Below are 19,694 nucleotides of genomic sequence, written 5' to 3'. Positions count from 1 at the left end.
TAGAGATGCATAACTTCCTCAGCGTGAATCCAAGACGATTTTGGCTTCACCTAACTAAAAAAAACACAAAGATTACATCTATCAATCGTGATGGGGCAACTACTGTAGATGATGCGAACATCGCACTTGAACTTAATAGCTTTTTTCCCTCAGTATTTACTGTTGATAACTCCGTTCTTCCACCACTCGCATGTAACCACTGCCACATTGCTGATCTAGAGATCACAAGAGAAGGCATAGTCGTTTCCGTTCTGAAACTCGACACTAAAAAATCATATGGTCCAGACGGCATACTAATGCCTTCCTGCACAGGTATGCGGAGTGCTGTTCCAAGTTTTTGTACATAATATATTCTCACAGCTTGCAATCTGGAACTGTCCCGAACGACTGGAAACTTGCAAAGGTTGTGCCCATATTCAAGTCAGGAGACCAAACCTGCTTGAGTGACTACAGACCTGTCTCACTGCTAAGTTCATGCAGCAAAGTCCTGGAACCCCTTGTTTTTAAGCATATTGTGACTTCCCTGGAAAATGCGTCGTTTTTGGCTAGTGTTCAACATGGTTTCCGGAAGGGATACTCCACGGTGACGCAACTGGTTCATACCTTTGATGAATTCGCCTCAGCAATAGACAATGACGGCCAAGTTGACGTTGTGTTCTTGGACTTTACAAAAGCATTCGATAGAGAACATTAGAACATTCTCATCGAAAACTGCTGTTTAAACTGAGATATATATTGGATAACGATTGTCTAGTCAGGTGGCTTAATTCTTACCTCACTAACCGCAAACAGTTTGTAAGTATTGGCCATAAGGTATCCTCGCATTTGCCTGTTCTTTCTGGCGTGCCACAGGGTTCTGTGCTGGGGCCACTAGTCTTTCTAATGTTCATCGATGATTTACGCGTAGAATATCCAGGTGTACAGTGTCGTTTTTTTGCCAATGACTGTCTTCTATTCACAAGAGTGACTGATAGTGCTGGTCAGAACTGTATGCAAGCTGCTCTCGATTCTGTTTCTAAATGGGGCGACTCGTGGCAGATGAATTTACACGTAGGAAAATGTGTACATATGACTGTGTCTACGAAACAATCACCAATTTTGTCTTCCTATGTTATAGCTGGCGTTCCACTCACAAAGGTTTCCAAACATACATATCTGGGCGTCATCCTCTCATCAAACTTTAGTTGGGCAGCGCATATCGATCATATTGTTGCCAAAGCGTCACGCGAGCTCTGGTTTCTGAAAAGAAATATGTGTGATTGCACTTCTGCGACTAAACTGACAGCATACAAAACAACTTTAATACGTCCACTTCTAGAATATGCCGACATTTTGTGGGACCCATTTACGCAAGTCCTAATTGATTGTCTGGAATTTGTCCAGAAAAAATCCTTGCGTTTTGTATATAATTCGTACGGGAGAGATACCTCGGTCACATCGTTGTATGAAGCATCAGACCTGTTAGCTTTAGCCTGCCGCAGACAAGTAAGGCGTCTTCATTTTTTTTCCATAGTATTGTACATGGTAAAAGCGGTCTTAAATTCGACGACTACCTTAAATGCAACGAGAGTCGTACCACCAGGCAGAAACACGCTAACCTCATCAGTGAGTTTCGTTGCAGAAAGCAGTTTTTCAATTGTTCTTTTTTTTCCTCGCACTACTCGCGAATGGAACAAGCTACCACCACACCTGACGTGCATTCATGGCTCCGCAGCTTTTTCTAAGGCAGTTATTGACCAACTAAGCATGTTGAATTAGGCGAGCACTTGTTTTCTTGTGCTATTTTCGTTATGTTAGGCTCTGTCTGAGCCGAACTGATGTTGTGTCCCTGTGTTGCTCATTGTTCTCTCTCTGCCCTGGCCCTCAACTGATGGCCGGCAGTATTATCCAAATAAATAAAAATAAATAAAAGTAAAAAATAAGGATGACTAATTAATTAAATTCATTAATTAACTTTTTAATTAGGACGTCTTGAACAAAAGCCAGATACCGATATGGGGGACTGTCCTAGTTAAAATCCACACCACGTTTAAAAATTTTGAAACACGCACGTGTATTAAAATATCCATCCCTGAATTTTGACATGCAAATGGGCCAAAACCGAAACCGTGGCAACCACGTTTGGACTGGTGGTCTTCACGGTCTTTACGGTACGGGATCTGTATACACTTCAGTATGTCAACTGCGCTCGCAACTATATTGTCTTCGCTTAGAAACTGCATGTTTCTGGAACGTAGAGAGAGGAAAAATGAATCATAAAACACGAATATACTTCAAGTATCTTTAGAGAAGCGAGATTTCTCCGCTCCTTTGCTACACGCTGTGAAATTGAACCGCTGTTTTTATACTAGCTATTTATTGACTCTACGTTGCACTAGTGTCAGCGCGCTGATCGGTAGAGCTGGAATTGGAACTAGAATTGGAAATGAAACAAAATAATAATAAATAATACTATAAAGAATGAAAAAGTATTGAGCTATCTGAGCTGATCGAGGTCAGTTCACTCTGGAAATTGTTGCACCGACGACTAGCGCCACCTTCAAACTCAACTAAAACTGTCCCTCTGTTGAACGAATGTTGAACTATCCTTCTTGGCTCGCATGGCCGTGTCCATGAAATCAGCAATCAGCTGTTCTCGTTTTGTGGAGTGTGCCCCAAACTGTTTCCAGTTCAAGGTACAGGTAGTTGATACGAGTGGGAGAGCTTCGGCAGTCTTCCTGTGAATTCGTGGGTGCATCAACGAAGATGGGCACAGCTTTCGGGATGGCTGCGTGTGTGACAGCCGGTGTCTTCCTCCGTCTGTGCATGTGTGTTAAAGCTCAGCTACGCCGATTTTCGAGTGTTACAGAATGGAATTCGCCTTGAGAAGTCTGAGTGTCGCCACCATGCGGCGACCAGCGCGTGACGTCACAAGCTGGATGCGCGGCCGAAAGCAGACGGCGTTTAGTTTAATGTTGCTGCTTGGGTTTCACGAAGTCTCTGAAAACTTCGTTTAACGACATCATTGCGAAATGGAATGTGACAGCGAAACCACGGAGGATCGTGTCACAGGTAAATAAGCTAAGCCTTCAAACTATCGCAAACACATCACGACTGGCCAACCTAGCATTCGCTAGATCGTTCGTGTGTCATGTCGTACGTCGCGCGTTCCGTCATATTTTCCTTCAACTTCTTAGCGTTACTAATTACACCTGTCGATAGATCTGTTGTTAGCTTGCTGTCATATCTTGTTGCGTTCACTTACTGGGAGCGGCCAATTGTTTAACAGTGTCTCTGCCGTTGTCAAGCATTAACAAATACATCGCTGCTTCTTGTGAAAACCCGCGGTGCCTGGAGGAAGGGGAGTTGGTGTTCGACGCCGGACACGTTGTCGACTGCAGAATAAGCAGCTGGAATGATGTGGAGTTCACCTTCTTGGCATATGTCCTTTCAACGTCGAACCTCAGTGGACACCCCCACGAACTGACCCTGACGATCGAAAACCGAGATGTAAAGAAAGCAGCGTGTTCCTGTAAAGCCGGGTAAGGGGCGCATATTTCATTCCCTCTCGTGCTGCGCACAGCTGGTGTGACTTAAGTTGTGATTTCTGCTTTTAGGAGCCCCAGGTGTAAGCACATAGTTGCTCTCCTGCTCTACATAAATTCGGAGAAGTCGTTCGACGTGCTCTCACAGACCGACCTGCCACAGAAGTGGGGTAAAACCCAGAAGGATTTCGTCAGGGAAAAGTATGCCCCGTGCCTCGCTACCAACCTGTCGTGTGCGAAAAAAGTAGGTTATCTTGTAACTTGGAAGATCATAACTTGGTTGTAGCACCAATGCATATACAGTCAGCCCTCGATTTATGAACACCCTTGGTTTCGAACCCTCCGAATCGAAGGATTCATAAAACGAGAGAGGAATACATGAGAAAAGAAGTTTCGTCCCACCGGGTGTCTTTCATAAAAATTTGCCAATCCAGGGTTGACAGTATTTTGCATTTGGTTCGTCTCTCACAGATAAAGCGCCGCAATATTCCTCTTCCAAATGGATGCATCCTTGACCGGATTCTCAAGCCTCTAGGACACCGCAACCTAGCAAAGCTTCACCTGGAAAACAGTGTTCCACAGCCACTCCCACTTCGTAAGTGCTTAGAAGGTGCTTACAATACAACAACACAGTGTACTTATGTCTGTTGGCAGGCACCATCACAGAGCCCAATCAGCCAGTGGAAGAATGTGAGCAGCCAGCTGCAGCATCTGAACTCAACCTTCCACTCAATTCCCGAACACTCCCAACGCTGAAGACAATTGTGGAACAAAGTGCAAAGCTGCAGAGGGACTTGCATGGATACGTGTCCACCGAAAAACTGTACAGTGATATCTTAGAAGGAAGGACACAAGCCTGTTTGAGGGATATAGAACTTCTGACACGAGGGCAGTGCAGTTCAGACTTGTGGTTCCAACAACGTGTTGGCATGATCACTGCTTCGGTAGCACACACAGTTTTCACCCGAGTCAAAACCATTAGGTCAAAAATGGGACCCCATGATGTAAGGCCGCTGCTGCGTTTGATCATGCGCACTCACTCTGTAAAGACTAAGGCTATGGAAAGAGGACTTCGCCTTGAAGCTGAAGCAAAGTTGGCCTATAAGGCGGTACATGAAAGCCACAGCAACCTGAGAATTGATGAGTGTGGGCTTCACATCATGGACGAGCATCCTTATCTCGGCGCAAGCCCTGATGGCTTGGTGAGCTGTGATTGCTGCCTCCAAAGGGCTTTAGAGGTGAAATGCCCAGTTGATATTGCTGCATTCCAAAAGAGAGAACTGCTAGGAGACAGTGAGAACATCACCCTAAAGACTACAAGCAGGTACTACTCTCAGGTTCAAATGCAGATGGGGCTTGCAAAGGTCAAGTCAGCAGACTTTTTTGTATATGAAAGAAAGGACAGGTACCTCTACCTCAGTGTAAAGTTTGACACTGCATACTTTGCCGAGCTTGTTGCCAGGTGCACATTTTTCTTCAAGGCATATATCCTGCAGCATTTGCTCACGTAAGCCCTTTGATCCGCTAAATTGTCAGCGTATGACTAGGGCTTGACTTCTTCGGGTTATATCTTTTGCAAAATTTGTGGGGGTGAAATTTTTTTTCAGCTCAAAATTCAGACGTATTTGGGTTATATTCGTTGTAGTTGTGTGCAAGATAAAATCGCAGAAATTCGGGCATATTTGCGTTATACTCTTCTGCCTTTCGGCAAGTCTGAGCTAAACACGAATTTCACAAATTTCGTTCAGGGGTAAATATCAGGCGGATTTTGGCTAAACCCGAAAAAGTCAGGCCCTACTTGTAAAGCGACAAACACCACATGGTTCTGATTTGAAAAGTGAGTGCATAATTTATTTACTGTGATACAGGAAGTAGCAAGTTACAGTCATACAGGAAGTAGCAAGTTGTACGTAGAAAGCAGGAAGTCTGGATACTTGTGTTGTAACTTCCTCACTACAATACTGTTATTAAACATTCAGTAGGTGTGAAAAATGTCAGTTAATAAATTTATATCACAGTACTCATGAGAAACTTTCAGGCAGAATAATGCCCATCATGTTCCGGTAAACAGAAACTTGTTTTCACTGAAGATCGGTTTCCCTATGTTTGCTAGAGCAGCAACAATTGTCGTGATATCGTTAATGTACGGCAGAAGCTCCAGTGGAAACCTTTGCTGCAGTATTTTGAAGAGTTTCATTCTCTGGATCGCACGTTCAACGTGCACTCGCGCACTGGCTATTGACTGTGTCTGTTCTGCTTCGTGAGGAGAGAACTGCTTTTTCTTCTTAAGAAATGGCGGCCTAATTAGCTTTATGGCATGCTCAGAACAGAGGTCATCAATGAGAAATCCTTTATCTACCATGACACTGTCTATGTGGGGTTCACATGTTTCGAGTACTTTGCTCTCTTTCGTAATGTGAGTGTCAGAGGTCCGACCTCCATATGCAGGACTTAGGTAACTAATAAGACCCCCAGGTGTCTCACAGACTAGTATCTTGACTGTATGCGTTTTCTTATAATGGCTGTAGGTGAGCAGTCGTGATGCCAGATCAGTTGGCTGCTGTAGAGGTATCTCTGTACAATCTAGTATCATGCGTGTGCTGCTGAAGCGCTGGAAATATTTTGTGAGACATGCCAGAACAGCTTCCTTTGTTGGCTGGAATATGGCATGTTGTAGCACTGCTGCAAGTGTTTGGACAGACTCCTTGAAAATATTAGACGCAGTAGTCCTGTGCACACCAAACAGTACGGCTAAAAGTGAGGAGGACACATTGTGGTACAATTTTACAAATGTAAGTAAGATTGCATCTTCATTAGCCACACAAAAGCTCCGAGATGACTGGAGCAGCCGTATTTCTGTGTACAGATCCGCTAGCATGTAGAAAATGTCAAATGTCCCTATACCGGTCACACATCGCAAAGCGTCTTCGTCAGCTATAGTGCTAATTGAAAGCAGCTGGAACTGCCTTCCTCGTGCCAGGTTAGCACTGTCCACTTGTATACCAACGGTCCTTGTAAATTCTTCAAGCTCAGGGCCAGCTGTTGTGAGGTAAAACACACTGTAGGTGAGGGAAGGAGAAATAATAGGGGAGAGGTGGATAGAACGAGATGTTTCCGATGCTCTAAGTTTTCTTAAAAAGCAAGAAAATTTGGCTTGGTTTGTTATACATGTTAAAAGTGATAAGAAACACCCCAATGCAGAGAAAAGAAAGGACACACATCAGCAATTCAGTGCTGGTGTGGTGTCTGTCCTTTCTTTGTCCTGCACCGGGGTATTTTTATCGCTTGAATTTTTGTCCCATCAGCCAAAACATGGAATGATGTTTTTGTGTGCTACATATACATAGACCCTGAAGCTTTAGGGTTAAACCCGGTTTCTACCCGCAAAACTGCACCTAAGCTAGGTACATCTTGGCAATGACATAGTAATTTTGCACAAAATACATGGTTGATCTCGACTTCTGACACTCTGGATAAACTGTACAACGAACATTTACTCTACAATAGAGCCTGATTCCTCCCTGAATTCAGTCTGATGGTAATGTTTCCGCCCAAATTTGCATGAATTTTCGACATAAAGTGGTTGACCCAATTTTTACCCCTGAATTTGGAAAAAAGTAAGACCTGAAAACTTCACGGTCTACATATACATAAATGCCCTGTAACAATATCTATAACGATCTCGAGAAGCTCTTAGCAATTTTTTAATTTAAGAAAAGCCATCCCATTCCTTCCACTTCTGCAATGTCCTATTCGTCCCGAAGTGACAAGCCTGAAAACATTACTTTTCACGTCAATAGGTCGCTGACTAAGCTTGTGAGTTTGGCATGCCATAAGGGTCTATAAATACTTCAGCTAGCTGTTGGGATTTGATGTGCAAAGAAACAAGGCGATGTCAAGTGATCCTGTGCAGTGATTTACCCAGGCTCCCGCTACATTCCCCTAAAATTTTGCCCACTCCCCCTATATGTTTTCGCCTCGCACCACCTGTACGGGGTCTTGCGCCTGGAGGCTTTAATTGTGTTTTTTTCTGCATTGTGGCCCCTGAGGAATTATTAGCCCCACCCAGTTTTTCACGACATCCCCTGACCCCGACTTTCTGGATAAACCACTGATTCTGTGTACCTGAAACCTTGTAGCAGATATAGTAAATTTGATGGACCAATCGACCATTATGACAAAAACAATGGGCACATTGGTGCCATACATACATATTTTTCTTATAGCTGTGTTGCTACAACAAATGTAGAAAATATTTTGGCTGCCTCATTCCTCCAACTGTCTCATACCTCCTGCCTGTCCCTTGCTAACTGACAAAAGGCTAGATGAAGAATCAGTGCTGGCCATGCACACAAAGGAAGACTTACCATCAGCTGTATCATTCTCCATGGAGTAGCCATCTTCAACCTGCGAGTGCTCGGCTCCTTCCACACATGCAGGATGGCTTGACAGGTCAAGAATTCCACCTATTAGAGTGCAAGCATCATTTGGGCAGAGTTTTACAAACAGTGATTAACAACGGAATGCAGTGTTCGTAAGCGTCGGTTATGCGGTGCAGTGTCTATAAAGAGGTCAGCGTCACACCTATGTCATTTTGTTCCTCTTGACCTTGATCTCTGTCAACACAGTCCTGCGTTGTATTTTCACCAGCTGAGAGGGACAGCCCACTAGCACTATCTTCCATAAGCATGGCATGATCACCAGGATCATGTACCTCATAACATCTGTCAACTGGCAGAATGGAACTTAAGTTCACGTTTGAAATATCTTAAAAAAATATATATATTGGGGCTTACTGTTTGAATCAGCACTGCTGTGCTCGACTAGGTTCCGTGGGGGGTGCATGGAATGAAATGGCGCACAAAATCCTGCAAGTGAACTTCTGACCGAGCTGACGGGCTTGACTTTCTTGCATTCTGCGTAGGTATAGGTGTCGCCGACCTCTGGTAAAGGTTACATGTACTCACGAGTAACATTAATAAATATCCAGCAGAAGCACAGTAAGCAAAACACCCACCTGTCATGCTTCGATTTGCAAGCCGCAATGCGCGATCCGACGTGACAGCAGGCTTTTCATGACGACGTGTCGGCAAGTTCCTGCTTGGAATAGCGCCCGGGACAAGCTTCCTACGTTTCCACCCTGTTACGAAATGTACATCGGCATTGTTGCAGGTTCCTTTGGTAGCCTCTATGGATAACTTACCAAACAAAGTAGAGCCAACAGGATATACAAAGTCGTCCTCTGCGAAGTGTTTGCTGCAAACACGGCTGTGGCGGGAATTCATCTTTCCCATTCTCAATTTTACAAGCCATGCTCTCCGGAGTTTTCTGTCGAGCGGGTAGAAATGAAAACTAACACCACGCTCGCCCGCGTAGGTTTTACACTGAGGCACTGTGCAAAATAACACCATGTTTGCGAATTTGGACACTTGAAGTCATCAATTCCATGAAATCGTGCGATAAAAGCACGCGGAGAGCTTCTTGACACAGTAAAAAGGGTACACATGTATACTGCGTATATCGGCCCAATCGGCGGGTATCCAGCTTGTGACGTCGCTGCACCACGTGATACCCGCGCTCGTAGCGCCACCGTCGTTCGTTCTCAAGGCGAATAGTACTCACACGATGTGTTCATAAGGGAACACTGATTATGTATGCAAAATAGTTATCCCAAACTCCTCGCGGTTTTCCGAAAAAGTGAATTTTTAGTTTCACTGACATCCCGTCTTGTGGCCCGCAAACCCTGTGTCGACGACACATTCGTAGTCTGCCCGCGCTCCGGCTTGGCATGGCATGGCTTTTGGCTTGGTTTCTTCCGCCAAGCCGGCCAGTTTCTTCTGCCGAGCCGTCTGCTGCGCAGATTCACATTGGGGAAGTGATAAACAGTTAGCTATTAGGGAGCCAGTATATTTCTGGACTTCACTAAACCCACGAGGAACGTGAGTTTTGCTTCCTTCGACTGCAAAGCATTTGCTAGGCCAGTACAGACATCCTGGTGTGATTCGTGTTCTGTGCTGCGTGCCGAGAATGCGTGAGCGTTTTGCTCCCGTCTGCAAGAACACTTCAGCATACAGTTCCAATGTTTCAAACCACAATTTTCCGAAAGGCGAAAGAGAAATCTATTGACTGCAACAATCGGTTACAACTCCGACTGGGTGCCACCTTCGAAAGCAGCGGTTTGATCTGTTTATCTGGCTCATACGAATGTTACGGAAGCAATGCGCAACTTGTTTCACAAGAAGCCGAAGATGTCTTGTCCGGGATGCTGTGCTAACCTTATCTGCAGCAGGAGATTGCAGGGGCAGGACTAGGCAGCCGATAAAGGTAAGACTCGTAATGCTAAGTCAGTGATGCGGTGCAAATTGCATCACGTAGAAGAGAAAGATACGCTATCTGTCAGTTACTGCTTCATCCTTTAGAGATTACGCCCCAGCGGGTGTATTCTCAGTACAGATTTGGAATTGCCTTATTTGTTAAATGATTTCACAGGCGTTCTGGCACCACCGAAAAGCTTGCACTCCACGTCTCAACTACCACCGTCTGGGTTTCAAGCTGAAGGTTGTCACCAGTGCCAACCAGACGCCCCTTCAAAGTTCATCTGTTTTTGTTGACGGAACAGTGACACATGGTACTGAGACATTTCATTTTCTGATTAATCAAGTGCATTCCATCACTTGTGCTCGATTTCTTGTGTTCGTATACCCTTGCTGTTGCTCGCTAGCTTAGAGCAACCTAAATGTCATAAATTATGTTTTTCTAGACATTCAAACAGCATCATGTGTGCAACGGTACATACTTTTTCTCAAGTGAAGTAAGGTAAATCTGTCCGCCGTGGTGTTCTGGCAGTGCAGCAGAAGCTTGTGTTGCATTCAAGTGGTATCATGTATACAAAAACTTGTTTTATGCCTTTCTGTAGCTGCTGTACTAATATTGTGAGTACAGAGACATTCCTGCTATTGTTTGTATCATCTGCAGCAGTATATTGATAATGTTAATTATTCAATGACTTCAGCTAACATTTACATTCTTACTTCCAAGTAAACCTGTCACGCAGATGCCCTACCCCTTGGTATGCATAGTTCAAGATTGTACCGAAACAATCCACATGGAGCATTATTCTTCAATTGGCAGTGGCATTACTATCACAACACACCACATACTGCATGTCTATGGTGTGTGTACAATGCATCAAACCTATTCTCAAGTACAGGCCAGGTGGTACGCAATTACAACATGAAACAACTGACACAGAGACCGTAAAGTCATGCCTTTTCCTCCGCGCCTCGGGTTTCATGTTATTATCCTCAAATGCAGCTCAATCCGCCTGTGCTGTGCAGCATGAGCAAAAGCATATATTGTTTGTGGTCACATGACACGGAACATAAATACAAGTGAAACCTTCCTATGTTGGACACCCGCAGTGCAGCCGAAGCGTCTCCTACTTATAGAGGTGTCAGAGTTACAGAATATGACGGCAACAAAAAATGGAAGAGATCACAGCTGTGAGAAATGTCCCCCTTCTTCAATTTAAGGTCCTTAGTGGTACCTGGTGGTGGTGCCTGGTAGTGGTACCTCTACCGACTCTTCACTGATAATTATTACTGATTTTAGTATATTCAATTCCGTTCAGATTCTACTCAATGGCATTACCTCTGGAGCTTTTCGAGCAGCAAGGACTTGTCTCTGAAGCGTCAGCCCACTTCTCATAGCTTTGGTGCAGTGCTCGTTCAAAGACTCTAGACAAACTGAAGACAAGTGCTCACATAAAGAATTACAATGTAGTCTAACAGCACTTGTTTTTGGACTCTAAAAACTAAAGCAACAAAATGCCGAGAGCAGTATAGGGGAAAAAGGGGCAAAAGTCAAGGCCACTGGCTCATTTTGGGTCTTTTTGGTGCAAAGATGGGCCGATATTGAGGTAATGTGGCCAGTGTTTTGTCCGACTTTGCAGTGAAAACCCTATCCTACTTCCAAGATAGGGTGGTGTCCAACATAGAAAATTTCGTCCCCATGTAGTTTCAATGGGAGCCTGCCCATGCAATGAAATCATGGGGAGTTGTCCGAGGTAGGGGGGTGTCCGACTTTGGAGGTTTTACTGTACTATAGAGCATTCTACATCATGTAATCTAACAGTTGTTCACGTTTGAATATTTTAACCCTGGAATTTACCCTGCATGCACCATACCATGTCCAAACACGAACAACTGCTAGAGAGCAGCATGTATTGTTTCCATAGCACTTATGGCTTGCGTCCTGTGATGGGAAACAGTGGTGTCTTTTTTCTGCTATAACCAGTAAACTACAGTAAAGATTTAAAAATAATGTGTCATACCATAAAGCACTATTGGAAATGGCAGTTTGTAAAACTAGAGAAGACTATCATTAGAATGGGGGACATGTTCTACGGTGAAATTTTTTACAGTATGTGCTGTACCACGTAATGCACTGCAGGCCTATCACAGTACAGTATGGTAACGCTCTGAATACTGATTTGCTCAAAAAAGGAATGTGTGCGTTTCTTGTACTAACTTCCCCTTATGCAAGGTTGTAGAAAAATGTTTTCAGCTAATGGGGAGGGAGAGGACATCATTCTGGAGTCTCGTTGACCTATAGTGTGTCGTGTGTGAAGGTCATTTTGAAGAGTGTAGGTGGTACAAGACTGTGTTCCCACATTCTTGGCAGTGTTGACTAATAACCATAATAAAGTAGAGGGTACATTTGTTGCTTCATATATTTGTGTCATGGCAAAGTATGTAGAGATACATCTGTCTCAACATGCAGGTGACAAAACTGCTTTTTATGCCTAAACTATGACAAATAGTTGTCTGTTCAGCGCCACTAATCATGTGCCGGCCTCCATGACATGTCTGTGACATTCCAAAGTAATTAACATGTCGCATAGATGTGTGCAATGCTGAAGATGACTGTGTACCTTCTATGGATTCTTGATTCAAGAAAAGTACTGTGTGATTTGCTAACAGCGCCTGGCTGTACCTTCACAATTCTACATAAAGATATGTAAAGTTTGCCGAAGGAAACATCATGAAGGTCCATAGCGAAAAACCCTGAGACGAGGTATAGGAAGGGACATACATAATGCCTCAACATAGCGTGTTTATGTCCCTTCTTGTATCTCCTCTTCAGGTCTCGCCATCATGGACACTATCATCAGCTCGCTTGCTGTTGAACCGTTCTTTCAACGATAAGGGTCACTTTCATGGACTGGACGGCAGCCAACATGCTGTCAATAAAAAGAATAATGGAAGGAGCTCAATATGATCCTTAGGCTGTGCGTGGTCATTGCTTTCTGACAAATGGTGACTTAGAATTTCAGGACAGTGCCTGCAGTGGTAGTATTCTTGTGTTCTCACCCTTGACGCCCATTGTTTGTCATCGGTCACCTGTAACCTGCTGATATGCACATAGTTAAAACAAAGTATAGTTGTATTTCTTTGAATACAGTTGGTACAGCACATTGTTTTTTACATGTTCTTTGGAAAATATAAATAAAAAATTCTCTTCTCTGCAAGTCTCCTGTCAGCTCTACAGAGCAGCTTCGAATTTCACTAGAAGCCACATGTGAAACCTAGACCAAACTAGTGGTGAAGGTCCATATAGGTCATAGATAGATACTATTATTATTATTAGATCATAGGTCAGGCTTAGGTCCTGGTTGGTAGCAACGCATTTGAATCTTATTAAAAATGGGTGCAGGAGGTGACCAACATAACTAAATACACCAACTGACTCTCACAAATTTTGTGATGTTATACTTTTGAAACAACATTAATACGCTGCAGTGGTCTTTTCTCCTTTGTTCCTTCTAACCTAGAAATATTAGGTCTTTGGCATCACCAGCCTTAGTTGCTGAGCATGCAGTTATTTACGTTGAGCACTGCTGTTTCATATTTGTTTCTCTGGACAAGCAAGCCCGCTTCCCCATTTTGATAAGAGTCTTTCAGCTTTGACAGGGCATTTGTGGACAAGGAAAACATTTGGAGTATTGTGTATTTTGCTATGAAGGCAGAGGACACCATCAACCATTTCCACCAAGGTTATTAAATTTGTGATAAAGTACATATACCTTTTGTCACTGACTAATTTGGTGGCAAAGTTACTTGAGTGGCAGTTGTGCAATTTTAAGCACATGTTTAAAAAAAATAGGATATGGGAAGTGCTGACTGGTTGAACATGTGGAGTACCCAATATAATAATTAGGGGTTTACGTCACGAGACAACTGAGTGTGGAATACACAGCACAGTGTAATGTTCCTTATTCTGCCAATGTTAGCATGGTTCAAGAAGTGGGAAATGTTGCACTACCCTTAATAACATCTGTTGGGCCCAGCAAACAGGATACACATACCCTGATCTGAAGACACTATGCCTAACTCAAAAGCAATATGAGATCGACCCGTACGTGTTTATTTGCTAAACTATTATGAATGAAATATGGCCTTTGTGCACACTGAAGTAAACATGCAAAAAATACGTATAAGGGCTCTCGACCTACATGCCGCGATGCGCTCTACGAGATAAACAACACACTACAAAACTACATCCAACACTTTTTGTGCGGGGCAACTCTAATCAGCGCTTTCATATAACCGACGAATGGTTCAACGAATGCAGTTCGAGTGGTCACGATACATTCCTACGTCGTTCATTGCAGTCGCGCTATGATGCTGCACAATATATGTACCTCGTGTAACAAGCCTGGCAACCGCACGATGTGCATGGGCAAAAATACGGCCTTTTTTCTTTGAAGACCAGTCATCTGCAGGTATATGCTCAAACGATCACCAAGTCTCACGTTGTTGCTCAATCGCTCCCATTCCTGCACTTGTAGTAAAAGCAGCAAACGGGTTGACGTGAATGGCAGCTGAACGGTTGAACTGCGAAGTTCTCGAGCACATAATCACAATTTTACGCCGAAAATGATGTTGAGGTGAGTTCGCGGTTGTTGTTTCCATCGTTCAATAGTTCTCGGGATTACCTGGGACGAAACGCTCATCGTAGCCGGCGGCCATAACTGGATTTCCTCGCAAACGGGAGAGGACGCCAGGGAAGTCAGAGAAAGCCTCAGCTTTCATCCAATCAGACGCACGATTCTCTATCTACGTAGATGGAGCAGGTTTATCCCATCTACGTCACAAAAATGGCTGCGCCCATGGCTTGTTTTGGTTTCTTTGATGAATTAATATTCGTAATAGGAAGACAAAATTGAGAAACGAAGGTGCGTTTCGGGGGCAGTTGGATGTGCTCGTTCTGAATATCACAACCGCTTCAACACATCGGGAAATCGGCGTAGCTGACCTTTAATAAGTGGGAGTTTATGTCGCGAGACAACTGAGATCACCGTCTGTGCATGTGTGTGCCCGCGCTGTTGTTTAGGAAGCTTGAAATCTGCCTCGATACATTTACAGTAATATGAATGTTATACTAGTGCGCGCAAGTAACGTCTGATGTAGGTCCAGGGTCTCGTCATAATACAGTGAGGAATACTGCGACACACTTGATTGAAAGCATTGCTGCGAGTTAGCTTGTTTCCCAACTGATTGTGCGCTGAACTGAACTTGCATTTTTTAAAAACAACTTCAATATAATGCAGTTGTAGCGAGATAGTTGGTTTTGTGGCATATTGCGCTCACTTCATCTGCTTTCTCTTGGGCCCTGCTTGGGCTATCGCGGCCTCAATGGGGGTCCTGACACATGGTTTGGGAAACACTGAGGCATACTATACAGGGTGTCCCAGAAAACGTGTCATTGAATTTTAATTAAAAAAAACTATGCCATATAGAATCATGCGGTCAATGGCATTTGTTCTTATTAGGTTTTTGCCACCTCCTCATGTGCATGCCATGTAACCTAAGTCTAATTATGTAAATTTTTGCGAACCCAACTCGGAAATTTGCCAACTAAAGGTCACTTTTTTACCCCACCAATGTCAAGAGCGTGCCGAATTTACTCAAATTAATGATAATTGATAGGAATATTGCGGAGCTATCGTATCGGAGAAAAATGCCGAAAATCGTGCTCTACGGACCTCCCAGAGAATTGTGCGGGATGAATCTTTCGGCGCAATCATTGTCAGTCCGACGAAAGGAGGTTGGATACCCAGCCCACACCGGCATGGTAGAAAGAGATAACACAGACATAGCTTATCGCGTCCGTGAGACCATACCTTCTCTTTCCCAATTTAAGGAACTGTCACTTTTTTTACTATCACTCTGTGGGCTGGGTTTCCAACCTCCTTTCGTCGAACTGACAGCGAATGCGCTCAAAAAGTCCTCGCGCGTTACACCCAACTACGCGGAGAAGCATGATGTTCGGCTATTTTTCCCGATAGGATAGACCCTGAATATCACTGTCAATTATCATGAATTTGAGTAAATTGGGCACGCTGTTCATGTCGGTGGGGTGAAAGAGTGACCTGTACTTGGCAAATTTCCGAGTTCACTTCGCAAAAATGTACGCAATTAAACCTAAGTTACGAGACATGCACATCAGGAGGTGGCAAAAACTTAGTAACAACAAATGGCATTGACCGCATGATTCCAGGTGGCGTAGTTTTTTTTATTAGAATTCAATGACACGTTTTCTGGGACATCCTGTATATTGTTACATGTGACATATTTTAGTGAACAGAAGCCAGCTTCACTGTTTTATTGGTTCTTCGCATGGTTAATGGTTACTTTCTCATTTATTCCTCAAGCATGCATGAAATCCTCAACTCGTCGCACCAGGTCGGCCGCTCGCCGACATTGTCGAAGTTAAACGGTGGCGGTTGCTTCAGACTTGCCATTACTGCCGAAGGCCTTTGCACTGTTGATGCTTCTTCATCTATATATATTCAGGGTACGCCTTAACTTCTGACACCATGTCTTGTTAGTCCGTGAAGAGGCATCACACGAGACAGAGGCGTACAAAGGCAGTCCTTGTTGGTTCCCAAGCCAAGACCAAAAAGAAGCTCTTTCTTTATTCACGCCCACTTTTGTACATTTCCGTGTGACTCAGCTGCGTCACGTGTTATTTACAGTTCAAATGATATAGCTCGCTTGAGCCTGAATAGATAGCGCTTAACACTACAGTTACTGCTTCAACGTTATTTGAATGAGGAATGCGGATAATGAGGAAATGTATGCCTTGCATGTTCTGGATGTTCTCTAATTGCTGACCCGTGCTGTTGGGCTAAAATCCAGCAACTACACAAAAAGATTAACAAATGTAGAACAGGAGGCCGAAACACGGACACCATGACATGATTGAGATAATCATATGCTGTCAATTTCAATTTTTCTGTGTCTCTGGTTCTACATTTTATGAACATGTGCCACATTGCCAGCACCCTTTCCCTCTTGCTACGAAGTGAACCTCTCAGTAATAAAAATGCAGGTTGTCAAATGCATGTAAACAGTGCTTACATTTTTTAGGGTCTTCACTCCTCTAATGTTTATGCCAGAAAATGCTCCCCTAGTTCACGAGCACACTGAATATGAGCGTGCTCCACAGCCACAAACTACATTTTAAATTAGCACTGCAGTATGTTTATCGGCACACATGAAATTACCCTTCATAAGTGCATCAAGCAAGCTCATTGATTCTGATGCTAACTGCTCATGGAATAACATGGGATGGGGTGAAAGACACTGGCATCACATGTTGCGTCACTAGCAGTGACGTACTCACTCAGCAGCGACGTCACTAGCAGTGATTTTTCACTGAAGCCTGCAACTCAACGATGTAATTCACATCTTGATTGCAGAAAAAGTAAGCACATGTTTGTTATTACTTGGTACACAGTTGAAACTTGTTAATGTGATGACGGTCATTCTTGTGGATTTTGGCAATGAAACCATTTTAGGATAAAGAACACCTGTCAAGGTGTAAGCTATGAAAAGTAGTAAATTGAGCGAGGCATAGTGAGGCATTTTAAAATACCTTTTTTCCTTCATCTTTTCAATGTTGACATACATCTGTTTGTGTAACTGTCAATCTGGGCTATTCCAGCCAAAACCAGCCAGAGATGTAGCTTGACTTTCTTAAATATCACTGAAAAAAATTGTGTGCATTTTTTAGACGATGCGTATATAGAATGTAAATCATCATTGTGTTTTCTTGAACAATGGGGGCGCATTAAACTGTGTCGAAATATGAAGTTGTCCCTTACGAGCTTCCTTCTGACATCTACATATACATCATTTGTGCGCTTTCCTTGCCTGGTGTTAGAGGGGAAGCACGGGTCTGCCATCCCAAAGGGCATGTAGAACGAGAATAAATGTGATGACATGGTGAGAACTCAAGAACAGAGCACATTTTGGGCCAAGTTTACGATACATTTCTGGCAAATTAGCATTCTTGAAGGAGCCCCAGATTATTTATCCTTGTAAACTGCTGCATGGGGATTAGCTTCACGTAAAAATGTCAAACTGATCTGTATTCATTGTTTAACCAAGCGTTTGAGAATATCAAGCACTTGCAAAAAAAAAAAAAACACTTTTTTTAGATAGTATATTCCCATGTAGGTCGTCTAAAAGAAATATTTCCTGATTTGTACTCCTATATGTATATGTAACCACCTTGTATATGTAACCAGTCCTCTCCTATAACGTATTGAAAATCCACACGTTTATTTTTCTTTAAGCCGGAATCACTTCTGCGCAAGACAATAGAGAAAGTTTCTTCGCACACCGCTCAGAAGCGGATTAAAATGTCGTATAAACAGAAGTACTGGCGTGTTCTCCTTGCTTTACCCTCGTCAATGACATATTTTATAGAATTCCAGGACTATCCGTTGATTTGTATGTAGCCCGAATTCGCAAACATTGTAGTGTGCGAGACTCTATCGAGATGGCAGCACATGTTCGAGACGCGTCAAACTTTAATTTATTAAAAATCAACGGCTCAACTTTGTCCCCTAAAAAATATGTCATTGACTAGAGAAAAGCTAAGAGAACACGCCAGTACCAATCTTAAGATGATAGTTTAGAGCGCTCACGTGTCTTGTGCGAATGAAAATCGCCCATAGACTTCTGAAGAAGTGATTCCCCCTTAAAAAAAAAAAGAACATTTTGTCACCATAATGTGCTGTAGCTTGTTCGTCAGTTGAGGTCATCTAGGACGCAAAAAAAAAAAAAAAGATGCCTTTGTGGCTGTCTCCTGCGAAAATCGACACTCTGCTTTTCCCGTTTGAGAACCTACAGGTGTATTTGTTCTTATGCCAGAAAAATGTTTCGTCAGCTCATTCATATCCCATCTGTATGACGCTATCGCACACTTTGAACAAATTTGCATTCTACTGTTCTGCCCAGTTATACAGATTAGTTGCAGTCGCTGCTTCATAACAGCTTTGTCAACATTTATGATTGTTTTCACATACCTGAAGTCATCTGGAAAGTGAACAAATCTCATCATTTCAAGGACAGACCCTCCCCTCTAGCATGTTCAGAATCTGCTGGCATGTGTTTTCTGTAGATATCATTGCATCAACTGACTATATTGGCTCATATCATGTCAGAATGCGACGTAACAGGTTTTGGAAACAATTTATTATGATCTCGTGTGCCCTTCAACCACAACAGAAAAAAAGCCCACAGTCTTTCTTTCAGTGGAAATAGGTGTTTTTGCTGCATTAACAGAAGGTGGCTCGAAGTAATGGTACCCCCTTGTGGCCTGGGTGGAGCATGCCTCACTGTGCTTTATGTACAGTAATTTCTTCTCCAACCGTATGTGTTTGGCAGTGAGCCACAACGTATTCAGACTTCAAGCTTTCTTTCACCCGGAAGAATAGCTTACAGCTCTGCAAGCATCAGAATATCTACACGCAATAGGGGGCTGCAATCTAGCCCTATAGGTGCCAACGTTTTAAATGGTACTGCGAACAGAGTCATCGTACCCTTTGTCACAGCACAAAGCATTTATGTCAAAGTCATGCTTGTGGAGGCAAAGCCATGCTTGCCAAAGCCAAAGTGATGCTTATGGAGGGTTTTATTATGCCCTGCTGCTCAGTGTATGGCTTTTGCTTTTAGCAGAAAAAACCCAATACCAAAGCGTTTCTATGGCCAAAGTTGATTTTTACGGCTTTATCTTTACATCGTGGATTTTTTCGTGCTTTATTTTGAGGAGTTTATTCTCGAAGTTTATTTTGCGAAGTGTAAACCAGAGTGATGC

At 43.3% G+C, this 19,694-nt stretch overlaps 1 protein-coding gene across 1 annotated transcript; it reads right to left on the bottom strand.

The window, feature by feature from the left end:
• Positions 1 to 5,577: 5,577 nt before the first annotated feature.
• Positions 5,578 to 8,214, bottom strand: LOC135389603 (uncharacterized). The gene is made up of 3 exons (XM_064619638.1): positions 8,109 to 8,214; positions 7,892 to 7,990; positions 5,578 to 6,563 (listed from the first exon to the last, which is right to left on the bottom strand). Exons 1-3 carry the CDS (start codon positions 8,212 to 8,214, stop codon positions 5,578 to 5,580), a joined length of 1,191 nt encoding a protein of 396 aa, XP_064475708.1.
• Between the last annotated feature and the right edge of the window lie 11,480 nt (positions 8,215 to 19,694).

The sequence above is a fragment of the Ornithodoros turicata genome, chromosome 3, assembly GCF_037126465.1.
Source record: "Ornithodoros turicata isolate Travis chromosome 3, ASM3712646v1, whole genome shotgun sequence".
NCBI classification, from domain to species: domain Eukaryota; kingdom Metazoa; phylum Arthropoda; class Arachnida; order Ixodida; family Argasidae; genus Ornithodoros; species Ornithodoros turicata.
The sequence above is the reverse complement of the archived record's forward strand: the minus strand, read 5'-3'. Positions and strand labels throughout refer to the sequence as shown.